At 39.2% G+C, this 26,120-nt stretch overlaps 1 protein-coding gene across 1 annotated transcript in view; it reads left to right on the top strand.

The window, feature by feature from the left end:
- ARHGAP6 (Rho GTPase activating protein 6) overlaps positions 1–26,120 on the top strand; it is a 337,636-nt gene that overhangs the window by 278,316 nt on the left and 33,200 nt on the right. Inside the window, exon 3 of the mRNA XM_080350260.1 lies at positions 18,344–18,415. Coding sequence (XP_080206386.1) covers positions 18,344–18,415 — 72 coding nt within the window. The remainder of the gene's footprint in view (positions 1–18,343; positions 18,416–26,120) is intronic.

Below are 26,120 nucleotides of genomic sequence, written 5' to 3'. Positions count from 1 at the left end.
CCTTTGAGGTCACAGGCAACTTGGCACAGCGCTGCCAGGGCTTGCAGACTAGCCACTGCTGAATCTTTCAGGTTCAGATCACACACAAGAATAGTTTTTGTTTTCATAGTACATCTGTGTGTATGTACAAAATGTATAATTAATTTTAGATGTATTGAATCTGAAAAGTGTAAATTTTAAGCATAAAAACTAAATAAGAATGATATAAATTCTGGTGAAGCAACTTAAAATAAAAGATACTTCACAAAGTCAGGAACCTGGGCTCCTGATTTTCTCTACTGCTGGCCCAATCATTTAGTGTATCTTTTATTTCAGTTTGGCTGAGAAATAAATTAGCTACTCAGTTCTGCCATTCACGTTAGGTTTACCAGTGAGATTATTGATGAGGCAAATAATTTCACATCTGCATACTTGCTCTGAATGACCAGATCATTAATTTTTCTGTGTTCTAAGGTATGCAAGTTGAATGAATAGCCAGTGCAATTGAGTTTGAAAATGTTGTAGTACCATCTGCTGAAGGAAGTGAAGGTAATAACTAGAATTAAGGTAATACAAGTCCATCATGTTTCTAAATCTGGCACCAATTTCGGTGTATCACAGTAGATATAACTAATAATAATTCTGTCACTCCGTTACACTACATCTGTCATGTCATTTTGGTAGGAGAAAAAGAATCTGCGATATTCCAAAATTACTACAGGTTAGTTTAGGCCCTTTATAAAGACACTTTGAAGTTCGCTTCATGTTCCCGTCACTCTTGAATGGTGTGCAATGGAAACATACAGTAAGAGGGTACAGGTAGCAATCCAGTTGATTTGCTAACATCACAGTACTTTGTAAATGGAGAATTTCAAGTTTAAGCAGTGTGAAACTGGCTTGGGCACTTCAGGTATAGAAGAACACATTTGTACCTCCAGTTAAAAACAAACTCAAGGCTATTAAACATGTTTTGTTTAGGAAAAAAAAAGTGACGTGTAAAGTTACATGTAGAACTACTGCTGTCTTTTTGGGACAGCTGGGAGAGCTCTCTAGGTTTGGAGAGATACAGGGATAGAAAGATGTGCTCTACAGTTCTCTTCTACTCAGAATCTGCCACGTGAAAATATTCAAGAGCAGACATTAGTGGGATAATCTATGTGTTAGAAAATATAGAAAGCTTTTTCTAAAGTTGGTTTGTGGTTCTTTAACTGTTCTTTGGAACTCGTGAGTGAATGACATTTGAACATGCTTGTGCCTGCTGGGCATTAATTTGCTTCCTGCAGGCACTTGAGTAACTACGTTTACTGGCACAAGTATTATGGTAGGTAAAAATTCATTGTTCTTGGGTAACAAGTATTTGTGCCAAACATGCTTGTGTGGAAGTCATCTTTATGATCATGGTCATGCCACTATTGGTTGCTTCTTCAAAATGTTTCTGTCCTTCCATGCTCAGAAGCCCTTTTTGTCACAGCAAGTACAGTTAGTTGGCACTTTCAGGGCACACCTGGCTATTTTTCCACACTTACAGATGAATGCATAGAATATAATACCTCATACGTAATCCCACTCCTGTGCTGTATTGCAGTCATTACCAGTAACAAAACTCATTACTGGCATGTCTTAGTTAAATATCCTGTGGTCACAGGGAGGGGACCACCTCCCACGGTAGTTTATTTAACAGGCATGTAATTTAAAATATGCTACGATTGCACTGCAGCAGACAATTAGAATGAATTCAAATTGATCGAGAGTTCATATTTTTATATGTATGACAGAGATGCTTCAGGTTTGTTTCTTGTTCTCTTCTTTTTCTGCCTCATCTGTCTTTCAGATTCTGTGATCAACATCTTTTTCAGCTCCCATGTCACTCCCCGATCTGCTACCAGAAACTAGGCCGAGAATCATTTACCCTCTCTCTGGGTTATTGTGTTATATTGTGAGAGGCGATCATTTCTGAGCAGAGCATTACAGTTTCTCTACCAATGCAGTTACTCTATGGAATTTGCTGTCTGGCATTCTGACTGGCACAACAGTACAATTGTGGTGACAATTCTTTACAGTTGCTGTTTAGAATATGCTGTGTTTTCCTTGTTTTGGAGAAGGCAATCTTGTCTTTATAACAGAAAAAGAAAAAAAAAAAACACAACTGTCATGAAATTAAGTTTCGGTGTGCTTACATTTTGGTGACTTTCCAGTTGTTTGTGTACTTGTATGAAAGTACTGAAAAAATCAGTACTTTCTGCATGTCTTACTGCATGTCTTCACACACACAAAGTAAAAAGGTAACTCAAGTAAGGTAGCTTTTTTCAAAGTAAAACTGGGATCAGAGCAAGAAAGGAACTAATTTTCTTCTGTTCCTAGGCTCCAGGTATCTCTTGAGCAGAGGAGGCATTAAATGAGGTTGAATCAGTTTCTTAAATACCTCACGGTTATAACTGTCTTCATTCACAATCCTGTCCCACTTCACCGAGCCTGTGTTTGGGAGCACTGGTAGATAGTTCTAGAGCTCTATCAGTTACAGCAAATGAGAAATTTGGTTTCTAATCCTAAGTCAGCTCCTCAAGCATCTGCCTGAGTTTTAAGGTACAATGTGAACCTATTGGTAGAGACTCAAAAAGGATTTGGGAGTTGGAGGTCGCAGTAGCAGTTTTCACCTCTCTTTACTCAAGAAGAGACCATGACTGCTCACCTTCTCACCAGTCCCCCAGCAGGATGCATTCCCATCTTCCCAGCTTTGCAACAGGGCTGAAGGAGTTGTGGAGAAAAAGAATAAATGAGGGGGAAGGAAAAAAAAAGCTCAGTATTCATTCTGAATATCACTTAGGTAGATGTGCATTTACCAAGGGGACATGCAAACGTAAATGGCTGAGCTGTTTTTTGTGATTACTTGTTAAGAAGATAAATAAGGGGGAGATATGTGGATAATTAGGAAGTAATGAAGCCTGTATAAATACTGTCATGGAAAAACAGAAGATGAGAGAGGATCACTAGAAAATGAAATACTATCTGCAAAATCTGCAAATGGTTGAATCTCTGTGGCCTATGTTCTGAGGCATCTATAGGCACTGACTTTGTTGTTGTGAAAATTGGGGAAATGTCCATCAGAGAAGTGTGAAAAATGTGTATGTACTACCAGTATTTGGACAAGTTCCAATCTCACTTCAAAATACAAGATGGATTTATTGATGACTACATGTTGAGGTTATTTGTTAGCCCTGTACTCTTAACAGATCAGATCCAACAGATTGCAATACGTGCAATAGGTTGGGCTGAGTCCAGGGACATCCATCTCTGATGAATTATCTTGCTTTTGTTGACTTGGGTCACAACCTTAATGCTACCTTGATGTAGTGTTTTGGTTTCAACATGCACCACATACCATATTTACATTCTGGTACAAGTGGTGCATACCTTTACTTTGTACCTTTGGGTTTATTTTAGTGATTCTCAAATATTTTGGAATGAAAATCCAAAGGTTAGCCTCAGAATTTATCCTCACTTTCCAGAATTGACAATAAACATGTTACCCAGCTATTTTAGCAAGCGAACCAAATGTCTTAGTAAAGGCAGTTAATCTCTTTTATTACAACTGTTTACTGTGTTGATGCCACCTATGACAAGAATGCATATCCACAGGTACTTATTGTTAACAGCAATTAGGTCATATACAGTAGATTCAGTAATTACAGCACATGTTCCCCTTTCTGAGGGAATTGATTTTTTCAGAGTTATTGGGATATTTGAAGAGAGAGAAGGTAATTCTTAATTTTACTGCCAAATCTGGTTCTCAGTTTGTTCAATTAGTTGTAATGAATATGATCTAAGGTTGGGATGAGTAACCTAAATATAGTTAAGAGTAATTTAAGGGGAGATCTTGCTTATGCTACTTGAACATGTGCTGTCGTACATTTTTGCATGCAAGTTTTGTAGCCATTTCCACCAGATGTGTGCCACTGAGCATCTGCTCACATGAAGTGGGCATTTGTGTCCTCTGCGATGTGCTTTTTAGCGAGGTGAATTTCAAGGAGCAGGCCTGGATAAGTGTGTGATTGCAGATAGAGGGTTGAGACAGCCCCATCTCTGAAATGGAACAAAACATACATAACTGGGGTTCTGAATTTTTTGTGTTCATTGGTGCACTTTGCCCCCAGTACATTCCAGTTAAGCTCTCAATAAAAATGGGAATTCAGAGTTACATGTTCTCCGCTTCTTGTTTATTTTGGCAAGGAGTAGTTTTTTGGATCTGTTTTTTGCTTACATTACTCATCGTTGTATTTCATTATCTATTTTCCTTGACACTGATAGTGACTATGATTTTTATCTGGACTTGCATTTTTGTGAGGGCTTCAGACTGATCATTGTTTTTAGTCACTGACCATGTTATATGTTTTATAGACTGTTCTAACCGTGGAAAGCATCTAAGTAAACCGTATCCTAAACTTTGTGGAGGTATAGGATTACCAGCTGGACGCTTTTGGGTTGGCATTGGTATATCTTTTAAGTGAACACGCTTATTACTGACCCTTTTAATGCCAACCTCTGCCAGTTCTTGTCATATAAATGCTGTCTCTAACGTGATCCTGTGAGTCCATGGATTTTGTTTCAATATAGCAGTGTTCATGAAGATTATATTAAAGATAAAAAAGACCATGAGCTGAATTCTGCACATTTACACTGCATTAGTAAATCTTGGATATACTGCATCAGGCTTACTGTATCAAACCTGGTCAGAGGTAAAAACTGTATCTTGCTGATTTTGAGATGGAAGATTCCCTCCTCTCAAATTCAAATTTTCCATGGAAACATGTTGTGGTTTTAGTTTTGTTTTGTTGTTTTGGGGGGTTTTGTGTGTTTTTTTTGTGTGTTGTTGTTAGGTTTTGTTTATGGCTTTTGTTTGGTTTTGTTTGTTTGTTTTTTGTGTTTGTTTTTGGTTGGTTGGTTGTTTTTTCCTGAGGATTTTCTTTTCCTCCGGGGTAGGAAAAAAAAAAAAAATCTCAGTCTGGAAAAAAAATAGAATAAAATTGACTTAATGTTTTAAGCCAGGAGAAGTCCCAGCTGCTGCAGGGGAATGGTTGTAAGAGTACGCAGCCTTAAACCCTGCTACACAGGAGTTTGTCAAAGTGAAGGTGACAGGAGCTTTTCCAGGCATGGGGATAAACAAGCCCAAAATACATATATATATATCTCTGTATATATACATGTATACATATATGTGTGTATATGTATACATGTATATATACAGATACATTTTTTTTTTTTTCCTCCTAATAAGGAAACTTGCAAACTTGCAGAAAATTGCAAATTTGTGGTTGTTTGGTTTGGTTTGGTGGGTTTTTTTTTTTTGTCTGTTTTTTTGTGTGTTTGTTTTTGTTGGTGGTTTTTGGTTTTGTTTTTGTTTTTTTTGCCACCATCAAGACAAGAACAAAATGGAAATACATGAAGCTTGCAAGAACATAATTTTTCGAATGGGAGAACAGGACCAATAATTTGTTACCTTTAAAACTTAAGGAATTTTTTAGCGATCTGTTTCCTTTTTAAAATTTTGCCATGAGGTAGGTTTTTTTAAAATTTTTGTTGCTGTTTTTTAATAAAAGGCTCTGTGTGATGCTCAGCAAATTGATTTCCAAGATTTTCTTGTATCACGTAGCAGGTTTTACACATCCATTTATATCAGGAAAACTTTATTCAGCATATCTAGTCCATTAGTTACAAACAAACTAACAGTTTTAAAAAGAAATGCTTTTACTCACTGCAAACAGCAAAAAAGTTTATATTTTTAATAATTAGTTTGTATTTTGGTAAATAGCTAGAAGCTTTGACCGCGAAGCAGTATGCATTTTCTTCAGTGCTATACAAATACAGAACAGAAATAGAAAATGCTGGGCTTCTTGGTGAAATCAATGGGCACCATTAATGTGAACGTGGAAAAGTTAGTGTGTAATGCAACACCTTCAAAAGAAAGTTTTGTGTAACTTCCAAGAATCTACTTGTTGTGGAGGTGTGTTTTGTGGAAGAAGGGCCTGTGCACAGGGCTGGACACTGAAGGAGCACTTTGCTTCAGAGCTCACGGGGCAGGAGCTCTGAAAGGCAGGACTCTTTCAGTGGGTACCACAATGAATGGGGGAAATCTTGCTGAAACTCCAAAGATAAATAAGGAAACACTATGATGCACATTTCGATATTGAAATGTCATGTTACTGGAGATGGCATCGTGACCAGAGGCCTTCATAATTAGGGCAGTTGCTTATTTAGATGCTGACTGTTGTGGGTTTAGGGTACTGCTCTTATAAATACAGATCCAGAGATGACTGAATGCATACGTTTGATGCGAAGTCCCATTGAACTTAGAAACTACTTCTGAGAAATAAAAAAATTCCTACCTAATGTAATTTCCTTAACAGTCCACTTGAAATAGCTATTGACTATAAGTACATATAACTGCATCCAGTATTTTGTCTCTATTACTGTGCTGCATGGAAATCTCAGCTTCTGTTTTAAAATGTTACTTATGACCATTGGCTGTATGGAAAAGTTCAGATACATGGCCTGAGGGAATAAGTGTTTTGCAAAATTAGGTGTATTTGATTCTGTTTGCTTTTAAAATCTTTGTGAGCTCACTAGTGATAAACAGAGGTGTTCTTGATTGTGTTCTGCCCGATCTGTCTTTTGTACTTGATGTAGTACTGGCCCTTTGGTTTTGAATATTCAACTAGGCTGTCCTGTGCTTTGCAAATAATCCATATAAGCATGTGGTGATTCTATAGTGACTTAAGATTTTATGCTTTATTACAGTTCAAAGCCAAACAAAAAATACCAATAAAAATATCCCATGTGAGAAGATTTTGAACCTTTATTAAGACTATTGACATTGCAGCCTACTAATTTCTCTGTTCTACTTGCCTTTGGTGGAGCTTTGCTTTAATGTGTGTGTATTCTTCCAGTATACTTCTTTAAAAAATTTCAGTTGAAAGTCAAATTTCTTTTTATTATCTTATGTGTATTGCTCCTTTCAAAAGTGTTTCTGATGAGGATTTCTTTTTGTCTTAGGTAGAAGAGTTAGTTTCTAAAGTTTCTTCAAATGTATGGTTTCAGTGGAGGAGTTCTGGTGGATGTCAGAAGTTTAAGATATGTCTCTAAACACTGGTTAGGAAAGACTACAGTTAGATTTATTTTAAAAGATCTGTGGTACTATATATATCTTTGCATTAGGCTTTTACACTGAAAAGGCTACCTGGGTTTTTAATGGAGACCTAATCTCCTGCTGAAGGTTTTTAAGAATAGATTAGACAAATGTCTACGTGACTCTATTTCTGTGCAGGAAGTCAACTCAAGCCCTCTGCAGAGCTCATCATGCCTTTTGTCTGTGTGGTTTACATTTTCAACACCTGTTCCTGTTTATTAATAAAAAAGTATGCAAGCCAGATGACTGATGATACAGAGGACAGATAATTATTACAATGAAACATTATTAGAAAGAAGGTCCATTGGTCATTTTTCAAAGGGATGGCATCTCAGTTATTGGGGCTGCCAGCCTGTCCAGCAAGAGACTTTCTGCACTGGGATTTCACTTCCTTGCACTAAAGACTCCTCTCCTCATTTCATTTCTTCATCAAGGGTCTGTCAGGAATATTGTGAACTGGTTTAATTAGCCCTGGAAGGAGCAAGCTATGAAGGCTGTTTTATTTTATTGCACAACTCTTTCTTTAAGGTGAAAGTCCGAGGAAAGACTTGTATGAAGGGTTCAAAACAATAAGGCAATGGTCAGAAAACAGGGGAGACCTGGATATCTCAAAACACATCTGTGACCACCAGCACGTCCCGTGAATTCCAGAGAACTGTGAGAATTTCCTCTTTGTTTGAAGAGCTCAAACTGTGCTCATGCCTAAAGCAACCTGTGGGAAAGCTCTAAGGAACGTGTAAAGAAACATGGTTGCTGCTTCACCTGCCAGGACAGGTACGCAAGCCAGCTTATCAATACAGAAGTTCAATGCCAGCCAAATACTAGCAATTTAATGTCTGGTCTGCCCCTAGCCCACGCTGTGTTGTGGGGATTAAAGGGAATTCTCCTTCTTATCAAATAAAAAGTCATTTTGATGAGAAATGGTATCAAGCAACTATCCCCCCATCCAAACTATAAAATGACATTTTGTTTAGGTAACTGATGCAAGGACGCAGTCAATTTTCCCCTGCCCCCAGTGGACTGAAGAAAGTTTTAGAGGTGTATTTTTTGTATTTTTCTTATCTCAAAGTACAGCATCAAGGCTTCTGTTTGTTTAGGGTTTGGTGTTTTAATGTTGCTTTTTTGTTTGCTTTTCAGTACAGCTAGAATATTTTACTGTTTTACTGTAGTTGTTTGTTGTAGCAGTATAGACACTTTTTAACCTATTTTACTGTCAGGAAAGCACTCCAAACAGGGGATGTTGTTCAGTCTTTCTCAAAACTTTTAAACCTCTGCTTGTTATCATGGTTTGTGAATGTCTTTCATGTAGAGTGAAGGGCAACAGCAAAGTCCCTGATGTACCAGTCTGTTTATTTAGGAACTTACCTGCCTTTCGAGTTTAAGGAAGCTCCTGTCACACTACAGATGCTGCTACAATGGGAAAAAATACAGTGTTTGTGTTTTGTCTTTCACCTGCTACTTCACATTGCTATTTCATGAATTCTGTCATCAGTCTCAGTGTAGCAGATATTGCCCTGAAGTATAGAAGTTGTTCCTGCTAATTTCAGTATACCCAGAGACATTTTTTGCATGCCATATTGACATAAGACGTGCTCCATCAAAAGGCTTTCCTGGAAAAAAAATGTGTAGCAAGTTACCCTTTGGCCCTATCTGTGTGTGTGTGATTTTGGGTTTGGTTTGTGGGTTTTTAAAAATTATTATTAATTAATTAATTTAATTTTTATTTTCTAGAGTACTATGATTTGGGACTTCTTATGGCACAGGAAATCCTGCACTAACGTAGGCACTGAAGCAAACAAAGCTTTGTTAATTGAGAATCTGCCTCAATCTATCCACACAGAAGTCAGACCTGCATTTTTATCTGTTCTCCCTTTCTAGGAATTCATCTGCTTTTTGCTGCTCTCTAGTGAGAGCCACAGAAGGGCATACAAGGGCATTTCACCCTTCCTTTGTAATCCTCTAAAAGCTGCCAGGTAGCTTCGCAGGCTTGTTTGAGTAAGTTATTTCCATCATCCCTTCTATATATGGCAGCAGCAGCAGTTTCCCTCATCCTAGCATAAAAAAGGGTTTAAGGAGCTGTTTATTTTCATGTCAAAATGAGTTGGTTTCCTTAGGTCCAGCTAAAGGTTTAACAAGTACCAATAAGCTCCAAAACAATTATAGTTTAGTGTTCTGATTTTTCATTTCCTCTATTAAAACTCACTGTATATCTTGTTCTTCAGAGTTCATGTAATACAGCTATTTTAAATGTGTTTGTAAGTATTTAAATGAATTAAAACTGTATATTTTTCTCACTCTAGTAGTGTCAAAATCACATAATCACAGAATGGTTGGGGTAGGAATGGACCTCTGGAGATCATCTAATCCAACCCACCTGCTAAAGCAGGATCACACAGGAGTGTGCTCAGGCAGGTCTTGAATGTCTCCAGAGAAGGAGACTCCACGACCTCTCTGGGCAGCCTGTTCCAGTGTTCTGACACCCTCAGAGTAAAGAAGTTTCTCCTCATATTCAGATGGAACCTCCTGTGCTTCCACCTTTGCCCGTTGCCCCTCATCCCATCACTTGGCACGACTGAAAGGAGTCTGGTCCCATCCTCTTGACACCCACCCTGAGATATTTATAAGCCTATAAAATAGCTAAAGAGATTTTTTTTTTTTTCAAGTTTTCAAACACAATTATTTCTGGTCAACAGTTTATAAAAAAATCAAATGGAAAGGGAAGACAGGGAAGCTAATTCTTGGTTTTGGTGTGATGGTTTGAAAAATTCTGAAATAATTCTTAATTCTGATCTTTTAAGAATATTTATACACAGCATGCACAAACTGAAGGCAGTCATTCTCTTTGTGTTCTCTGAAGGGTTGCTTTTGGTGCAGCTGTGCTTATATTCATCTGCTAGACCTGCAGCTTCCCGCACCATGGGAACATAGTGACCAGGAGCAGGACAGAAAAGTAGCTCCATCCCAGCTCTCCCCCTCCCTCTGGCTCTGGCTTCTGTAGCCCTGACCTTGTTCCAGAGCCCAAGTCCCATATCCCCTCTGTACGTAGGTTTGGCTCTCTCCCTTAGAGTACAGTACACCTGCATTTGCCCACCAGTTAACTTCAGTCCCTCATGACAGAGAATCACCAGAGAACATATTTGAAAATACTGAAGTATTTTCTTCCAACATATATACTTGGAGGTTATTTAAACCTTATATGCACTAGGGAAGGTGTAGGCAAGTGGAGATGAAATGTGGTGTTTTCTTATGATTCCTCTATCCACAGGAACTGAGCAGTATTTGCTACCTGAATTAGAGCACTACCCAAAGTAAGCTTGCTTGCTTTGTGATATAAACAGTTATAGTCTATATCTGTATCCCTGTTGTTTTCTGACACATACTATTTATTGTTTAGCAAGTTGGGACATGACTCCTTCGTGTCAAAATAGACCTTGAGAATAGGATTCAATAGAAATGCTACATTTTTCACTCTTAACAGATTTGATTCTAGTTTCAAACTACTCTTGTTTAGATGTATTTTCCTAAAAGACAGGACAGTCTACTGATAATATGCTTAGCTGGTATAAATTAGTATGTCACTTTTGCCTACCGAATAGATGTACAGCATCAAAAATCTATTAATATCTGGCAAGCAAATTATGGATGGGGTTTTTTGTTGTTGGTTTTGTTTGTTTGTTTTGTTTTTAAATTTGTATTGAACTCACATAAGTTTACTTTGTAAACAGTTATTTGATTACTAAAACTCAGGTCCCTGTAGGGGTGCAGTTTTCTTTTGAAGCAATTTTGCCTTCTAGGCAGATTCCATGGCAAATTCCTAGATAAATAATTAATATGCCAGTATGACCAAATTCTTAGTGCTCTACAGCAAATCAATGGTGTATAACGGAGGATTTAAACTTCCAGCATCTGCACCACCTAAACCTGCATATTTGGACTTTGTAATTCCTCTGTTTTTCACTTTAACAATCACAGAATCATTTTGTTTGGAAAAGACCTTTTAGATCATCGAGTCTAACCGTTAACCTAACACTGCCAAGCCTACCACTAAACCGTGTCCCTAACAACCTCATCTAAATACTTTTTAAACACCTCCAGGGATGGTGACTCCAACACTTCCCTGGGCAGCCTGTTCCAATGACTGACAACCCTTTCTGTGAAGAAATTTTTCCTAATATCTGACCTAAATCTCCCCTGACACAACCTGAGGCCATTTCCTCTTGTCCTGTCACTTCTTACCTGGGAGAAGAGACCAATACCCCCTCCATGCTACAACCTCCTTTCAAGTAGTTGTAGCAATGCCTTAGCCTAGAGGGATTGAAGCCTATATCCAAAGAAGGTGCACTAACCACAGGTTACTGAAGAATCTGATGGGATGAGGAGGAAGAGAACAGAAAGCACACTTTTCTCTGGTCATTGTGGGTTTTTTCTAGTAGCGGCAATTGTACATGTTGTGTATTGCTGAGAACATCGTTTCCTGCTCAGTCACCTTTCCCCACATCAGAGATGGAGGTACTTTTTAGAGGGTTGAGTAACGTTTCTGCAGAAACCTGGCATTTTGCGGCGTGGTTTTTCATTATGTGGTGCGCGATGTGCTTCAGTTTGTGTGTTTGCTTAAAGGTAGCACAGGATCTGTGTAAACTTAAGCACCGAATGGAGGAAAACTTCTCGCGGCAAAGTGAAAAGTTTGACTCCTTAAAGCAGGACTTTTCGCAGCAGAGCGAACAGTTTGACCTTTTAAAACAGGACCTTTCGCGGCAAGGCAAACAGTTTGACTTTTTAAAGCAAAACCTCTCGCGGCAGAGCGAACAGTTTGACTCTCTAATACAGGACTTTTCGCGGCAAAGCATACGATCGGATTATTTAGAACAGAGATTTGGCTTGTTAGAACAGAAACTTGGTTTTTTGGAACAAAAACTTGAGGTTTTGTTAATTGAGAGCTTCCTCTAGCGCCCCCCGAATTCAGGCGTGCCCCTCGGCCCCCCCGCTTCTCGACAAAGATACTGACTCTGAAAACAGCGCTGATGAAGGGGGGGTAGAGACTAAGAACGTGCGTCTTCTTATTAGAACTGAAACACATACGGATGGACGAGGCAGAAATCCACGCACGTCATTGTGGGTTTTTTCTAGTGGTGGCAATTGTACATGTTGTATATTGCTGAGAACATCGTTTCCTGCAGTCACCTTTCCCCACGCCTCACTCAGTTTCTCACCATTGCCCTGAGACAAGTTTGGGTTGGGCAGCACTTGTACCCTGAGGGCTGCGCCACTCTGCTCTGGTCCCCGCTGTGTGCAGGCCATGGGGAGCTGTAGCCCCTCTCCTGGAGAAAGGGCTTTGCCCTTGGCTCTGCCCTTTCCATGCTGTTTCTTCTGCCATAAACACGTTCAGCAGGAGCTTCCCAGAGAGGGAGATGCTGAAGCTTGTTTGCTGCGTCAGAGAAAGCAAGATGTGAGAGGGAAGCTGCCTCTGGGCAATTCTGTGGTGCTGGTGGCATTTGGGCAGCCCTAACCCAGCTCCAAGGGCTGAGGTGGGCACCTGTGAGCTGGTCATGGCTGCAGCTGAGGGATGCACTTCAAAAAATATGGCTTTTCTTCTATCAGCTGCAGGCTGGCAAGCATGAAGGAGTGATGATTTAAGTAAAACTGAAATAAAGAGAGCAATGTAGGCTATAAGGAGAAGCAATGTGAGAAACAGGGAGATAGTCCAAGGCTTCTGAAGCATTACAACAATCTGCATCACTGAGGGAGATCTTGATGTGTGTGAACTGCGCAGGACTGGTTAAAGGGAACAAGAGAGTGATGGGAAATACCTGTGTGCTCAGCCCTTCCCTTTTCATATCAATTTATGTGCCAAAATCTCCAGCTCCTGCTTCTCTCATTGAAACTGCTTACCTTCCATTTGTGCTGCAGCTGACAGTGCTTTGGAAGTTACTGGGTGAGGACAGGGCATTTCAACAAGAAGTTAATCTAAATAAATATTTCAAGATGGACATTTATAGTCACAGAAGTGGCTAAGTAAAACCAGCACCCTCTTCTTCAGCAGAGCAGCTCCAAGTGTGTGTTCAGAAGCAAATTTGCTTTGTATTGTGGCCCAAAGGAGTGATTGGAACCACAAACACAGTGCAACTGTCAGTGAGTGAAGCACAATCACATCTTCATTGTGCTCTGTCAACAGAATTTAGCAGTTTTCTGATTGCAAAGTCTCTGTTAATTGCAGTACTGCACAGGCAAGAGAGGCTGCAGCTTGATGTTCGGCTCGCAGGCTGAGTGTGGGAGGCTGACACTTGGGAAATGAGTTGCTCTCTGGCTGAAGTGAACTGAGAAGTCTGGATGAGAGGTCAAACTTGTGCTTTGTGGTGCCCTTAGTAGTGATCTTCAATACAGAATGGACTATACTTTTAGAAAATTAATTCTGTTTTTCTTTCTTTAAATGCAATTAGATCCAATTGCTAATGCCTCTTCAAGGAAAAGGGCCATGAAGGTAACTACTATGAACAAGTAATTTCAGAAATCTCACAAAATTAAACTTTTTCATCCATTTCTGTTTTGATAAATGAGCTATGGGTGTGATATTAATCTGTCACGTAACTCCTCTCTTTATACTGTGTGAAAATAACCCTTAATTGTGGAACATGACAAATTTTCTTCCCTAAATGGACAAGAAACACAACTGTCATAAGCAAAGGAGGTTGCTGAGAGATGTGAAGAGAGTTCTCTTCACTCAGTAAACAGGAGAAGGTCTCTTTTGTCATAAACCCATTGAGTTAAATAAGTTTAAAGTCTCTGAATTTATGAATTATGTTTTTGATTAATAAAAAAGTGTCCTTGCATGTAAGTAACACAAAAGGAACATCCATTCTTATAGATAATCCACAAGCCCATGTATAAGGAAAGTGGTGAAGAATCGTACTTTCATTACACGTTCACTTCAAGCCATTGCCAGGATACCTTCCATGATCTGATGTCTAATACTATGATAGTGTCATAAAAATGACTTAGAAAGCTCAGGTGCTGTTGTACTTTTTACTGCGTAATATCTTAATTATGAAAAAGAAAAATAGATTAGGACTTCACACTATAGTTACTGTTAAGTGACGTAATATGAAACTAGCTCCTGAATGTTAACTCCAGTTCTGCCACTGACTGTATCATCTTGAACAAATTCCCTGTACCTAATTTGTGATGCTTTTGCTTATACTGAGCACCACCTGACCTACCAGATAGACTTGTTGATATCCATAACTTTAAAAAGAGTAAAGCAGTACTAGAAGTAAATAATAGTAACAGATTTCAGCCCACGTTCTCTCTCTTTGAGTCATATGTGGTGTTGGTATGTGGTCTTGTGCAAAGCAACAGTACAAGCTGACATTAAAAGACCAAAGTTCTTTCTTTCCTTTTTATAACTCTTAAAGCTGAAATTTATGTATCCTTAGCCTGAAAATGGCTTCTTTTTACTTAGTTTGTAGAACTCTGGTCTAACGTAGAGTGAAATTTAGACCCTGAAATGGGCTACATGAAATCTGGGATTTGAGACTGTAGTTGCTAATTAAATGGTTTGAGTGATGACACTGCAGGTGTATTTCAGCCTCAACCCAAAATTTCAAAAATAATGATCTCAGAAGTCAAACTCCTCAAATTCTTGTCCAAAGTCGGTATATCAGCGTAAATACTTTTCACTTAGTGAGGCCTAAAAAGATGACCTAATTTTTCAAATAGCAAAATCTTTTTGGCATTAACTGAACCTGGAAGTGCTCATCACTTTGGAAAAACAGGTCATGTAGCAATTTAATATGCACTCAGGAGTTAGATTCTAGATTCTCGGTCTTTTAAATATTCATCATACTAGTCTTAATATATAGATGCCTAGAGAGTGATGTATGCATTCCAGTGAAAAATGCAGTGAACATATAAATTAGTAAGCATTGAATAATCTGAGTTTGTTTCTGCCTGGGCAAGTGATCTTCAGAAAAAAAAAATAATAATAGGTTAACAAAGAAAAAAAAAATGCAGCTTCCTTCACTTTGGGAGTTGTCTTTTGAGAACTTCTCTTGTCTTGCTAATATTCTTAAGTGGAATCTGTTGAAGGAGTCATACTTGCTGATCTAGAGAAAGAAGATATTAAGTGGTGATTTTATACACAAAAGGTTGGACAAAAGCCCAATGGCATTTGTCACTTTGTGCTTTAAACATTTCTAAAGCATGAATGAGAATAGCAGGCAATAGTTAATGGCTCTTTGGCCTGATGTAATACTATTTTGCATAAATATTTACTAATTAATTTTAAAATGTACAGCAGGTATTATGTATGGGTAACAATGCTTTGCCTGTTTCCCAAGAATGCTTTGGATATTAATTATAGTCTCAAAACACACTGCAGATAAGTACTAAACATTATTAATTGGGTTCATTTAACATGTAAAACTGCTAGAGTTGCAGAAATCCTTAAGTGTGCTATGAATATTTCAGCAGTGCTTATGCCTGATGTAACTTAAATCAGCAATCATTTCAAAACACATTTATTTTTACAGAATATAGATTGTAATTAACCACGTTTTTTTTGCTGGGGGAGGAAAAGAACTGGAACTAACCTCTTGGCATATCTCCTAAGTTTTAGCTTTTCACTGAGATTCTTCCCTATTATTTTCATATGCAACTCTCTCCTGCCATGGGGCAAAGTGTAAATGGTTGTAGCCCCACTGCCTTCAGTGGAACTGCACCCATTTACCCAAATTAAGTGTCTCTTCTCTGTCACTCTGCAATCTCTTTCTTTGCTCAGGAGTGCAGAGAGTGGACTCTTTTTTGTGTTTTCTGCTTTGTCCATCTCCAGAACTGCTTCCTGCTCCTTACATTTTGCTGGGCCTGAACATCATTTGTATCCAAAATACAAGGTGTGCGGAGACAGATGTACAAATGTTGTCTCAGCCTGTCGTTTACTGAGGATTTACTTCACTGTTGGAGTTGAAAGAATCATCCATTAGGAACAAGGTTTAGAAGAAGCCATTGATAGTTTGGCCTTAGACAGTGTTCACATGCTTTCCATGTGGATATGGATGCCATTTGTTCCTGTGTTCAATAATACTGAACATCATTCATTTTTCCTGTATTTGTGTTGTATTTGACTATGCAGCACTAAAACACTCTAGAAGTTTCAGTTCTGTAATTATAATACATAGACACTATATTTTACACTCAATATCAGCTTTTGTTCTCATTTTTACGTCTTGATAGACTTCAGTGGAATGTCAGAATATCAATAAATGGGTCTTTGGAGAATAAGACTCTAAGACTCCACAGAAACATAAGTCATTTATTGAAAAGTTACTGTAAAGCAGTAATTTGCATTTATAACATGAAAAATAATTTGAAAATAATTTTTATATATGTATATATATAAAGCCAGAAGACAATGGTAATAGGGAACCCTATAAAAACAAGCAGTACTGTCTGGTGTATGTAAGCAGGCTACTCACTATTCATATTGCCAAGAAGTGAAAGAAGAATTTCTGTAATAAACTGTCTTATCCACTGGAAATGTCAGAAGGTATGAAAAGACTGGGCATATTAATCAATCAAAGTATGACTTTGAGTTATGAACTTGTCATGTGCCTGTGGAAAAGGAAAATCTAATCATAGGCTGTATCAGGCAATGAATTGCCACCATTATATTGCTGAACTCTCAGCTGGAATACCTTATCTGTCCATTCTAGTCAACCCTGTTTCAGAGAGATGAATTCTCACTGGAGCAGGTGCAGAAAAAGGGGAATTAACCAGCAAATGCCAATCTAGCTCAGGAGTCAGAAACTGTGTGTCATAGTTCAGTGAGTGCTGGGAGCAAATTTCCTCTAAATAAATGCAGAGTGCAACTGCGCGAGTGGAGTTGATCAAATCACAGATGCATAAGGAAAAATAAATGTTAATTTTAAAGTAAAAGGATATTAACTGGCTATGAAAAAGTCAGAATTTGTCCAGCTGTCTGTTGAGTAATGTTCTCGGCATGGCTTTCAATAGGTGTTGAGGAAAAACTATGGGGAAATGGCTTGTGTTCTCTTGCAGCCACTGATTGCAAAAATGAGGGTTAATCGATGAAGATCCACTTCACAGTGTTGTGTTCCCTACTGTTAAAGACCACTTAAGACACTGGTTTACATAACTAGAAAAACGTGTTGAGGCAGATAATTTGGTGACCTTCTTACCATAAGACTGAAAAACAGTTATGACGTGTTCCGTTTTGAGGTTTTGCCATGTTACAAAACCAGTAAGGAAAAGGTACGTGTTCATTAACCTTTAGCTAGAGTGGTGCCTATGTTAGCATCAGTATTAGTCCCTGTGTTAGACCCTTTATATTGCTTTGGAACTTAAAAAATTCAAAAGGTACAAGTTAAAGCAGGCCCATGTCTTAATCTCTGGTATTTGTTGAGACCTAATGAATAAAATGCATTTTTGTTGACTTTTCATTATAAAAGATGCTGCTGAAGGAAATAATGATAGCCAGCCTTTTGACATAATTGTTTCAAGAATGAACCTGCCTATGCTGCTGCTTATAATTTTTGATCCTTAGAACCTTAGTGAAAACTTGGATGATATATAGAGTGTCAGAACAATGATTTCTTTGAGACTTGTAATCCATCTGAACCAATCTGGACATGCTGTACCAAACAGCAGGTTCCCAGTTCAGATCTGATGGGTCATGCGAAGGTGGCCAGCTATCACCCAGCTGGTATGAGTGATATGCAGAATTTATCCCGGAGGTTAGTAATCTTCCCTCTCCAAATACTACCTTCAGCTCCACACTTGGATCACAGTCTTGTGACCATGGATGAGGGCTAACCAGTACTTTTAGGTTTATGGGCATCCAGCAACAGATCTCCATTGTTCAGTCTTCAACATTAGCTTTCCATTCTGCCACGTGGGCTGTGTGACCACACACCTGTAGATGTGCCCACCAGCATGCAGTTGGATACATTTGGTTTCCCAAGTACAATGTCGGCATTTGGGTGAACCAAGCAGAGCTCCTTAGGGCTGAAGGACTGTGACAGACCCCAGCCTTTGTGAAGCCTACCCCATGCCCTTCCTGACTGCAAGTGCTGTGGCCATCTCACACTGTGTTCCTGCAGCTTGTGTAGCAGTTTGTTCAGCATTCTTGCACTCACTTCCTTTTTTTTTTTCTTTTATTTTTTCCTCTAACAGATGGACAAAAGAGGAAGAAATCATTAAGAAAGAAACTGGACTCGTTAGGAAAGGAGAAGAACAGAGACAAAGGTAAAATAAAATGAGCACAAATTTACTGATTGGGTCTTAGTGTTGCATGTGAGATTACTTTGGTCTTAAACATGTACTTTCTGGAGTACTTTCTTTTCTTCCGTGTTCTTTTTCCCCATTTTCATGATCCAGTGCAAAGTGCGGTTTGGATAACATGATCCAGTTGTTTACTTCCATTTGCACTCTCCTCTTTCAATTTGCAAGGCATGTGAACCCAGCCCTGCCCACGGTAGTCAGTTGATTTGCTCTTCTTTTTTAAGCCGTAGGAAAACAGCCGCTGTTTAAAATATATAAATGCTTCAGTGCTACTGATCTGTTGGGTTTTAATAGACTCCATGTGACTTGGATTTACAGAAACAGTTGGACTCTTTTGTTTGGATGCTAATCTGCTTTATGGGCTGGGTTCTAATCCACTGGACTTGACCTGTGATTTGCAGCCATTTGAGCTAAGTCTAGACACTGAGACCTGAAAAGTGTCTCTGAAGTTACAGTCTTCTGCATGTAGGTCATCCTGCATCTAATTTTGTGTGTGCTCCCGGAAAAATGTTCTGGAAAAGTGATAGTCAAACTCAGTATTAACACCTGAGTTTCACAAACACACACAAGTTTGTAACAAATTATTTGGTTACTCTGATGTTTTTGCTTGTAATCTTTAGTAGAAGGATGGAACTTTGAAATTCCATTGAAAAAATGAACATTTCCACTTCAATGATACTTAAAATATTTGTCAGGAAGAAAATGCCTTTTTTTTTCTTTTTTTTTTTTCCTTTTTTTTTTTTTTTACTTTTGTTGTTGATGGCTTCATATATGTGATTGTTGTTTTATTGGTTTAAAAATGGCTATGAAAATATTTGCATTAATTCTTCTAAAACCAAAAGTTCCCTGATACATTTGTTTGGATAAATCCAGTTGCCTCCCAGGTTGGGCGATGAATAACAAATCTTTCATTTGTTCTGAGAATTACTTGATGTAAGACTGATGCCACATGCAGATTGAGTCTTTGAGGAAGAGGTTTAATGATTTTTATTAGCCACCTTTGGGGAAAAAAAAAATCTATCTTGTACTGCTCCTGTCAATGCATTGCATTTGGCTACAGTGTCATTAGTCATTTTGTTGCTTAGCTTCTTTGGGTTTTTTTCCCCATAGTTCTCCATAAAGCTGAAAGTGCAAAGCTACATAGTCCTGTGCAAAACCTTCCCTGCATTTGCCAGTTATTAATCTTCATAGTGGTCTGTGGGGTGCTTTTCTGCATTGGAAGTGGCTAACCACTTTAATTTTTTATGTTCTGTCACTCACAAATTTTTGATTCACTGAGAATTTGTATCTTTCCGCCATATGGGTAGCACGACTTTAGTAGTCGTCTTTGAAAGTTTTTATTTAGAAGTTCTTTTCAAAGTTTAAATAAGTTTTGTCTTTTTATTCTCACATTTTATTTGCAGTAGTAGATTTTAGCAATTAAAAAAAAAAAATATTTGATAATTCACCAAAGACCTGATTTTGTTGTGTCACCTACACCTGGTGGATCTTTGCAACTGCACTTCCCAAGGTCCTCCAGTGCCTCTGCCCAGTGCCGTGCATTGGGATGTAGTAGCCTCCTTTGGTCATGAATACAGATGCTTATTCCAGAGTTGCTCTTTACTTCTCTGAATTCTCTGTTGCCAAAGATCTTTCCAACAATATTTTTTCTTACATTGCTTTACACTCTTTTGTGATTTCCTTATAGCCTTGCTTTATTTCAGCTGACCTCTGCTTCTGGTAATTAAACCATACTGGTTGAGCACTTGCAAATACTAGAATATTGTTTTCTGCTGTGACATTTCTGTTCAGGGGTGGAGTTTTTTGGTGCTTCTGCCTTGCATGATAGCATTTACACCCTGTTGTGTTAGTAACTTTTGGGATATACTTTCTGTTTTCATTCAGATGGATTTTCTGAGTGCACTTTGCCGTTTAGGGCTCAGTAGTTGCCCACAGCAAAGGTCAGCACTTTATACTTATTTATCCTTGTATATATTTATCTACTTCCTGTTTTTCAGCATTGCTTATATCTTCTGGTTAACTATACCCAAGCATTTTTAAAAATCACTATGCTGATTCTCTTAATTTCAATTCCTTCCCCCCGCCCCGCTTCTTTTAACTGAAAGCATTTCAAACATCTGCACCTCTGCTTTTATCCTCTTTCTTCCATCTTCCACCACCTTATTCTCATTTATAGAGATAAATTACATGCTTTCTCCATGTATACAATATTATAGGAGCACCTCCCAGGGGAAAATACCCCAGCACTACTCAAACAGCACAATCTGTATTTCTCTCCTTCCTTCAGGATGTCTGTATTGGCAGGGATGTTGGGTTGGTCAGTAAGGATTCAAAGGGCCAGGAAATTGGAAGGAGTCAGGTTCCCAACCAGTCTGTGTCAGCAGAGTGAAGAGAAAGCCATGTTGGCACTTACTTGGTGCCAACAGCAAATGTTAGGGAAGAATAACTCAGATAGTAGCATATGGTGCCCTACTTCTCAGAGTTTCTGTCCGTGGTTGTTTCTGCTGTACTCTTCTCTGCCCTACTGACTTATTAAAGATGATCTCCCCCATGGATACTCTCTGAGCAGATTCTTAATCCATGATGGCAGAGGGGATGAGCAACCAGGAAGGTGCCTGGTTGTGCCATGTAGACCATAAGCCTGGCACAGTTGGTGAAAGGGGGCTGTGTTACTGTGGGAAGCAGCAGCACCAGCATCTCCCCCATCTTCAGGAGTTAAGAGGGCCATCATTGCCCAGCTTTCAGGTAACAAGTTAGCTCTAGGAAGAAAAGTGTTAGCTCTAGGAAGAAAAGTGTCAGCTCTAGGAAGAAAAGTGTCAAGGCCTTATGCTACTGGTCTCCATTAGGGTGAGCCCACCATGCTCACATCAAGGCTAAGCCCTACCACCTTCCCTGAACAGTGGTGTCTGTGTCACCCAAAGTCAGCATTAACTCCCTCAGCGTGCATGTCACAGCGAGCTGGAAGTATTATCCTGGTCTGTTCCATATTGGTTTTTTAAGAGAGGTTTCTACCGTTTGTTTTATAACCAGTCCAAAACAAACACTTTGCCCTGTGGTTGTGGGTGTGCTCATACAAAAGACCCAGAGCATTTACTTTCCCACCCGTGCAGATCTTTAGTCCTCATGCCCAAAAGGAATGCCTTCCTTCTCTTTCTTCATGGTATTTTAAGGGGTTGTGGGGTTTTTTGTTTGGTTGGTTTGGTTTTTTGTTTGGTTGGTTTGGTTTTTGTTTTGTTTTGTTTTGTTTTTTTCTGGTAACTAGTCCAGCTACACTGTTGTGAGGAGGAAACAGCAAGACCAAGCCACAGGATGCTGAAGGAGAAACAAAGCAGATTTCCAGAGCGCTTTATACAGATGAGTTACATCTGCCTTAATGCGAACAGAATTTTCTTCATCATCATTTTTGTAAGCACAGTTGCAGTTTGAAGAGTGTACAATTAAGTCCAAACATTTTTAGTTTGCTCTATCCAAGCCTGGGAGACCCCACATACCAGGATGACTAACATCCAGAGGGCCACATTGTTGGGTCTTGCCTGGATTACGTGCCGCCTGAAAAGTCTGGTTATGGATAGATAGGCTCCGGGAGGTTATTCCTGATGATTATGCAGCACTGTGTGATCCTGTGTGTGAGTTGCAACCAAAGATCACCAAGATGTGCCTGGTATGGGAAGCCACAGAGGCAGAAGAAAGGTCACCATACTGATGACTGGAGGGCATGATGGAAGCCCTGCTGCAGGGCAAACGAGGTGTGAGCCTGCCACGCAGGTTGTAGTGTGTGCAGCCAACTCTGTGTCTTGGTGAGTGAGCAACTCCTGAGGAAGAGCAGAGAGGACTTGGGTCCTTGATCTTGGATCTTGCCTGATAGTCCCTCTCCTTTAGCACTAACATGCACTGAACTGCCCTAGGGTGTAGACATCTGGAGTTTTTCTCTCTGGGGAGGTACCACCTCTCTTCAATTTGTGTCCAAGACTGTTCTCCCTCAACCCACCTCACCTGGTATCTGTCCAAAAGGCCACAGTCCTCATTTATTCCAGGAGTGTTTGGAAATCTCATCACTCATATGTTAGGACTCAGGTCAATCTGTGGAGTTTTTACTCTTGTAACATCACATTTTATTTAGATGGATCAGTTGATCAACCTGTCTTATCTGTTAAGTGAGAATTTCAGCCAGTTGTTATACTTTTGAAGGCAAACAAAGACTCTAAAGTAGAATTTTATGCACTTTAAATAAGATTCATGTATTTATTTTGTCCTTTTTGACAGGTATATCTGTTGCCATCTCATTAAAAAGGGAAATAGTCTAAACTAAGTGTTTTTTCAATTGTTTTTACATCTCTGAGTGACTCACCTGATCAGGATATAGCAAAACTTGCCGGATGTAAACAGACGAAACAAGAGAGCAACACTCCACCCAGATATTTAAGCAGTGTTTTTAGCTTCCATCATTTGGTGCCTTTGCTTTTGTCTACCCAGCCTCCTTGTTATTAATGGCCATCATGACTCTCAGTTGTGCAGTCTATGTATGTCTCCAAACATTTGCTTTAGCTGCTGACAAACTGTACTGAGGGTGGAGGAGCAGTAAAATGGCAGTGCTGCTTGGAATTAAGAGATTCTCAGGATGCTCTGCATGCTGGTGGCCGGGTACTGTTCCCTTACAAATTTACTGCTAGTTTTGACGGCAGCAGAAGTGGAGCCTTTCATCCATCTCCTGCCAGTGATATGGGGGTCAGCATAAGCATGATTATTTGGAAAGTACACACAGGCATTCCTGAGAGAGAAGCCTCTCAGAAAGGATTTTTCCTAGAAGATGTTTTCAGTAAACCAGCTTCATTTTGCCTTGGTTCCAGTAAACCCTACTGGTGAACTGAGAGACTTGCTCAGAAATAATCATCACTTGTTACGTTATTTGTTAAGCAACTGAGAATCATCCCTTTCGCTGGTGTCTGTGTAGAATGTAAATACTTGACAAGTTCATCAGTGGGGCCTTAGCAAAGCTGCTGTATATGCTGGAGTTTCTGAGAAAATGCCTTCCTGGTACTTCTGTGGCATTTGCAGATTCAGCAGTAGATGTTTGATTTTTCTTTAGTTCAAAATTCTTGAAAATGTCTGCCATGTTTACTTCCCAGCCATGCTTACTGTTTGCATCTGTTCTTCAGTAATTCCGCCTATTGAGATGTTAGAATGCCTTGGCACAGCCTAAGGAGAAAACTGAATAGATGAAGTTTTTGTTACAGTTTATCTGAAATGTGCTTTGCTCAAGCCTTTCCAGCACCCCACTTTTTTAAAAACTTCAAGAATGTTTCTCATGCTCTCTAAGAATATGAAAGGTTTTTTTAAGCAACACTTTGTCTTATTTTCTACCAAAGTCAACTAAAGGACCGAGAAACCTCTCGATTAAAAAAAAACACACACAAACAAACAAAAACAATAACAACAACAACAAAAATAAAAACAAACACAAGGCAAGCAAACAAAAAACCCAACAGAACAAAAACAAAAAAACCCCACCTACCTACAGAAAAAAATTAAGTATTTCCAAAGGCCTTGTGTCACTCCTTGAAGGTCAGTGAGCTCTGAGTAACTGGAGAAGGGGAGTTTCAGCCACAGAGCTGATGCTATGAGAACATTCGCTTATCTCAACTGTTTTGGAATGAGTGCAGTGGTTTGATGAACCTTTAGATGGAGGGAATTTTGCCATTGCCCTTGTATATTTAGGTTTTTTATTTAGGTTTCCATTTTCCTTATTTTCTTGCTTCCATCACTCCCTCTATGGATCCAAAGTAATTAATTTCAGTTAGCAAAGCAGTTACCCAGTCTGGCTACCTGTGGAGGAAGACTTAAAGACCCTTTTAAGACGATTTAAATATCCCTTTTCAAACGTATTCTCTGAGCTATCTCCCACTCTCTTGCTATTATTTAAAGAGAGGTAGCATAAGCACCTCATTAGATCTGGGTCACAAGGTTTTGGCAGCTCAAAACCAGCATTTAAGCTGTATTTAAGGAAAAAAAATGCTAAGGAGACTATCCAAAGTTGCTGTATTATACACTGTTTTATTGACATTGAAAGCTTCAATAGGGTCTAGGGTATAGACCTCACTCATTCTTGATAGACTGCTATGGTTTGTGAGATGGAAACCACCATTTTCATCAGCTGAAACTTCAGACAAGTCTTCAAAACAATACTTGGATGGGGTGGCATGAGGCCAAGTAAGCTAATCATATGTGTCAGCAACCTAGATGTCATCATTTGATTAGCAAAGAAAAGGATTTCTGGTCACTGAAACTCATACTTGATCTGGCTAGGAGTTTGTCTGTGACATGGTGCTTTTTATTAGAAAGTGCTGATGTGCCATCACAGGAAGATTGCTTAGGAACAAATCAGTTTCAATCAAGGTTTTTTTAAGAAACTTTCTTCAACTGCATCATGGACTTTCTGGTAAAAGAAATTGTGCACTTCTCCAGAATAGCAAATTGTCTCCTGTGTCAGTAAACACTAAAAAACAGAATGGTTTAAAAGCCAAGTCCTTCTGTGCTGCTGTTCTGGCTAAGGATGAGTCTGCATTTCCACATTGATTGACCAGTCTGCCAGGTTGTTTCACATTTTTGTCACACTTTCTGCAAAATTTCTTTTGAAGCTGCCCATTCTCCTAAATTACTAAGTGATCAAATTTTTCTTGGGTTTACACAGAGTAACTAACTTGGTAGTTTTGACACTCACTCGGTGTATATATACAACAGAGCAAAGTTGGAGCCCCTGCTCTAAGGAGTGTTTCTTCATACAAATGAAACATCTCCAACAGTGGTGAGCCCCAGCCCACAGCAGAAAATAGGCAGTTAGTACTTTCACCTTGACTGTCAGACCAGAGCCTCAAACCTACACATCTTACATCTGAGTCAGTGCCCTTTCTTCCTCATCAGTGGGTTGCTAAATACTTTACATGACTTTTTTTTCAATGAATCTGAAATGTCAAAAGCGCTAGCATTCGCTCTAATGGACATGATATTACCTGTCCAACAAATAAATTGTTGAGATTTAATATTTCTGAAGAATGGTGGGCAAAATATGCTCATCACCACCCCCACCACCACCTCCCCCCCACCATGCCACACACACACACACTGGTTTTGGTGGGAACTTGAAGCTGTAGCCAGTCTGCAGAGGGTACAATCAGTTCTCCTAATTTCAACAAATGAGCAAAAAGTTACTGGTTTTGCCAATTCTTTAATGTAATTACCACTGCCAGCCAGCATCACTTCCATCTGTATTTAGTCTGAAAATCAGCCAGTTGGGTTTTATCCAGTTCCCCATCTCTGCCAGACACTGAGAAATCGGGGAAGCAGTTCATGTCCTCTGAGAAGGAGGCCTACAGCAAAGCAGCCTGGAGTAGAAGCTTGGTGTCTTTTCACTGCTCCACAGACATGTTGAGCAAAAACAATTAAACACCTCCCATCCCACACCTGGGAATTTTCAAGGAGGTGCAACACTTACCTCAAAATACCAACCTTTATATAATGAAGTCATGTCATTTTAATGAAATTGTTTTAATGAAGCAGTGCTGAGATCTCATCTCTTGCTGATTTTGTCCCAGTTGATCCTAGTGCTGTAGGATCAATGGCATCAACATGCTTTTTGGTATCACCAGGCTGCATACTACTGTCCTCTCCCAAT

The sequence above is a fragment of the Nesoenas mayeri genome (assembly GCF_963082525.1).
Source record: "Nesoenas mayeri genome assembly, chromosome: 1".
In the NCBI taxonomy this organism is placed as follows: Eukaryota; Metazoa; Chordata; class Aves; order Columbiformes; family Columbidae; genus Nesoenas; species Nesoenas mayeri.
Note: the sequence above shows the minus strand (reverse complement) of the source record. Positions and strands in the feature narration are given on the sequence as shown.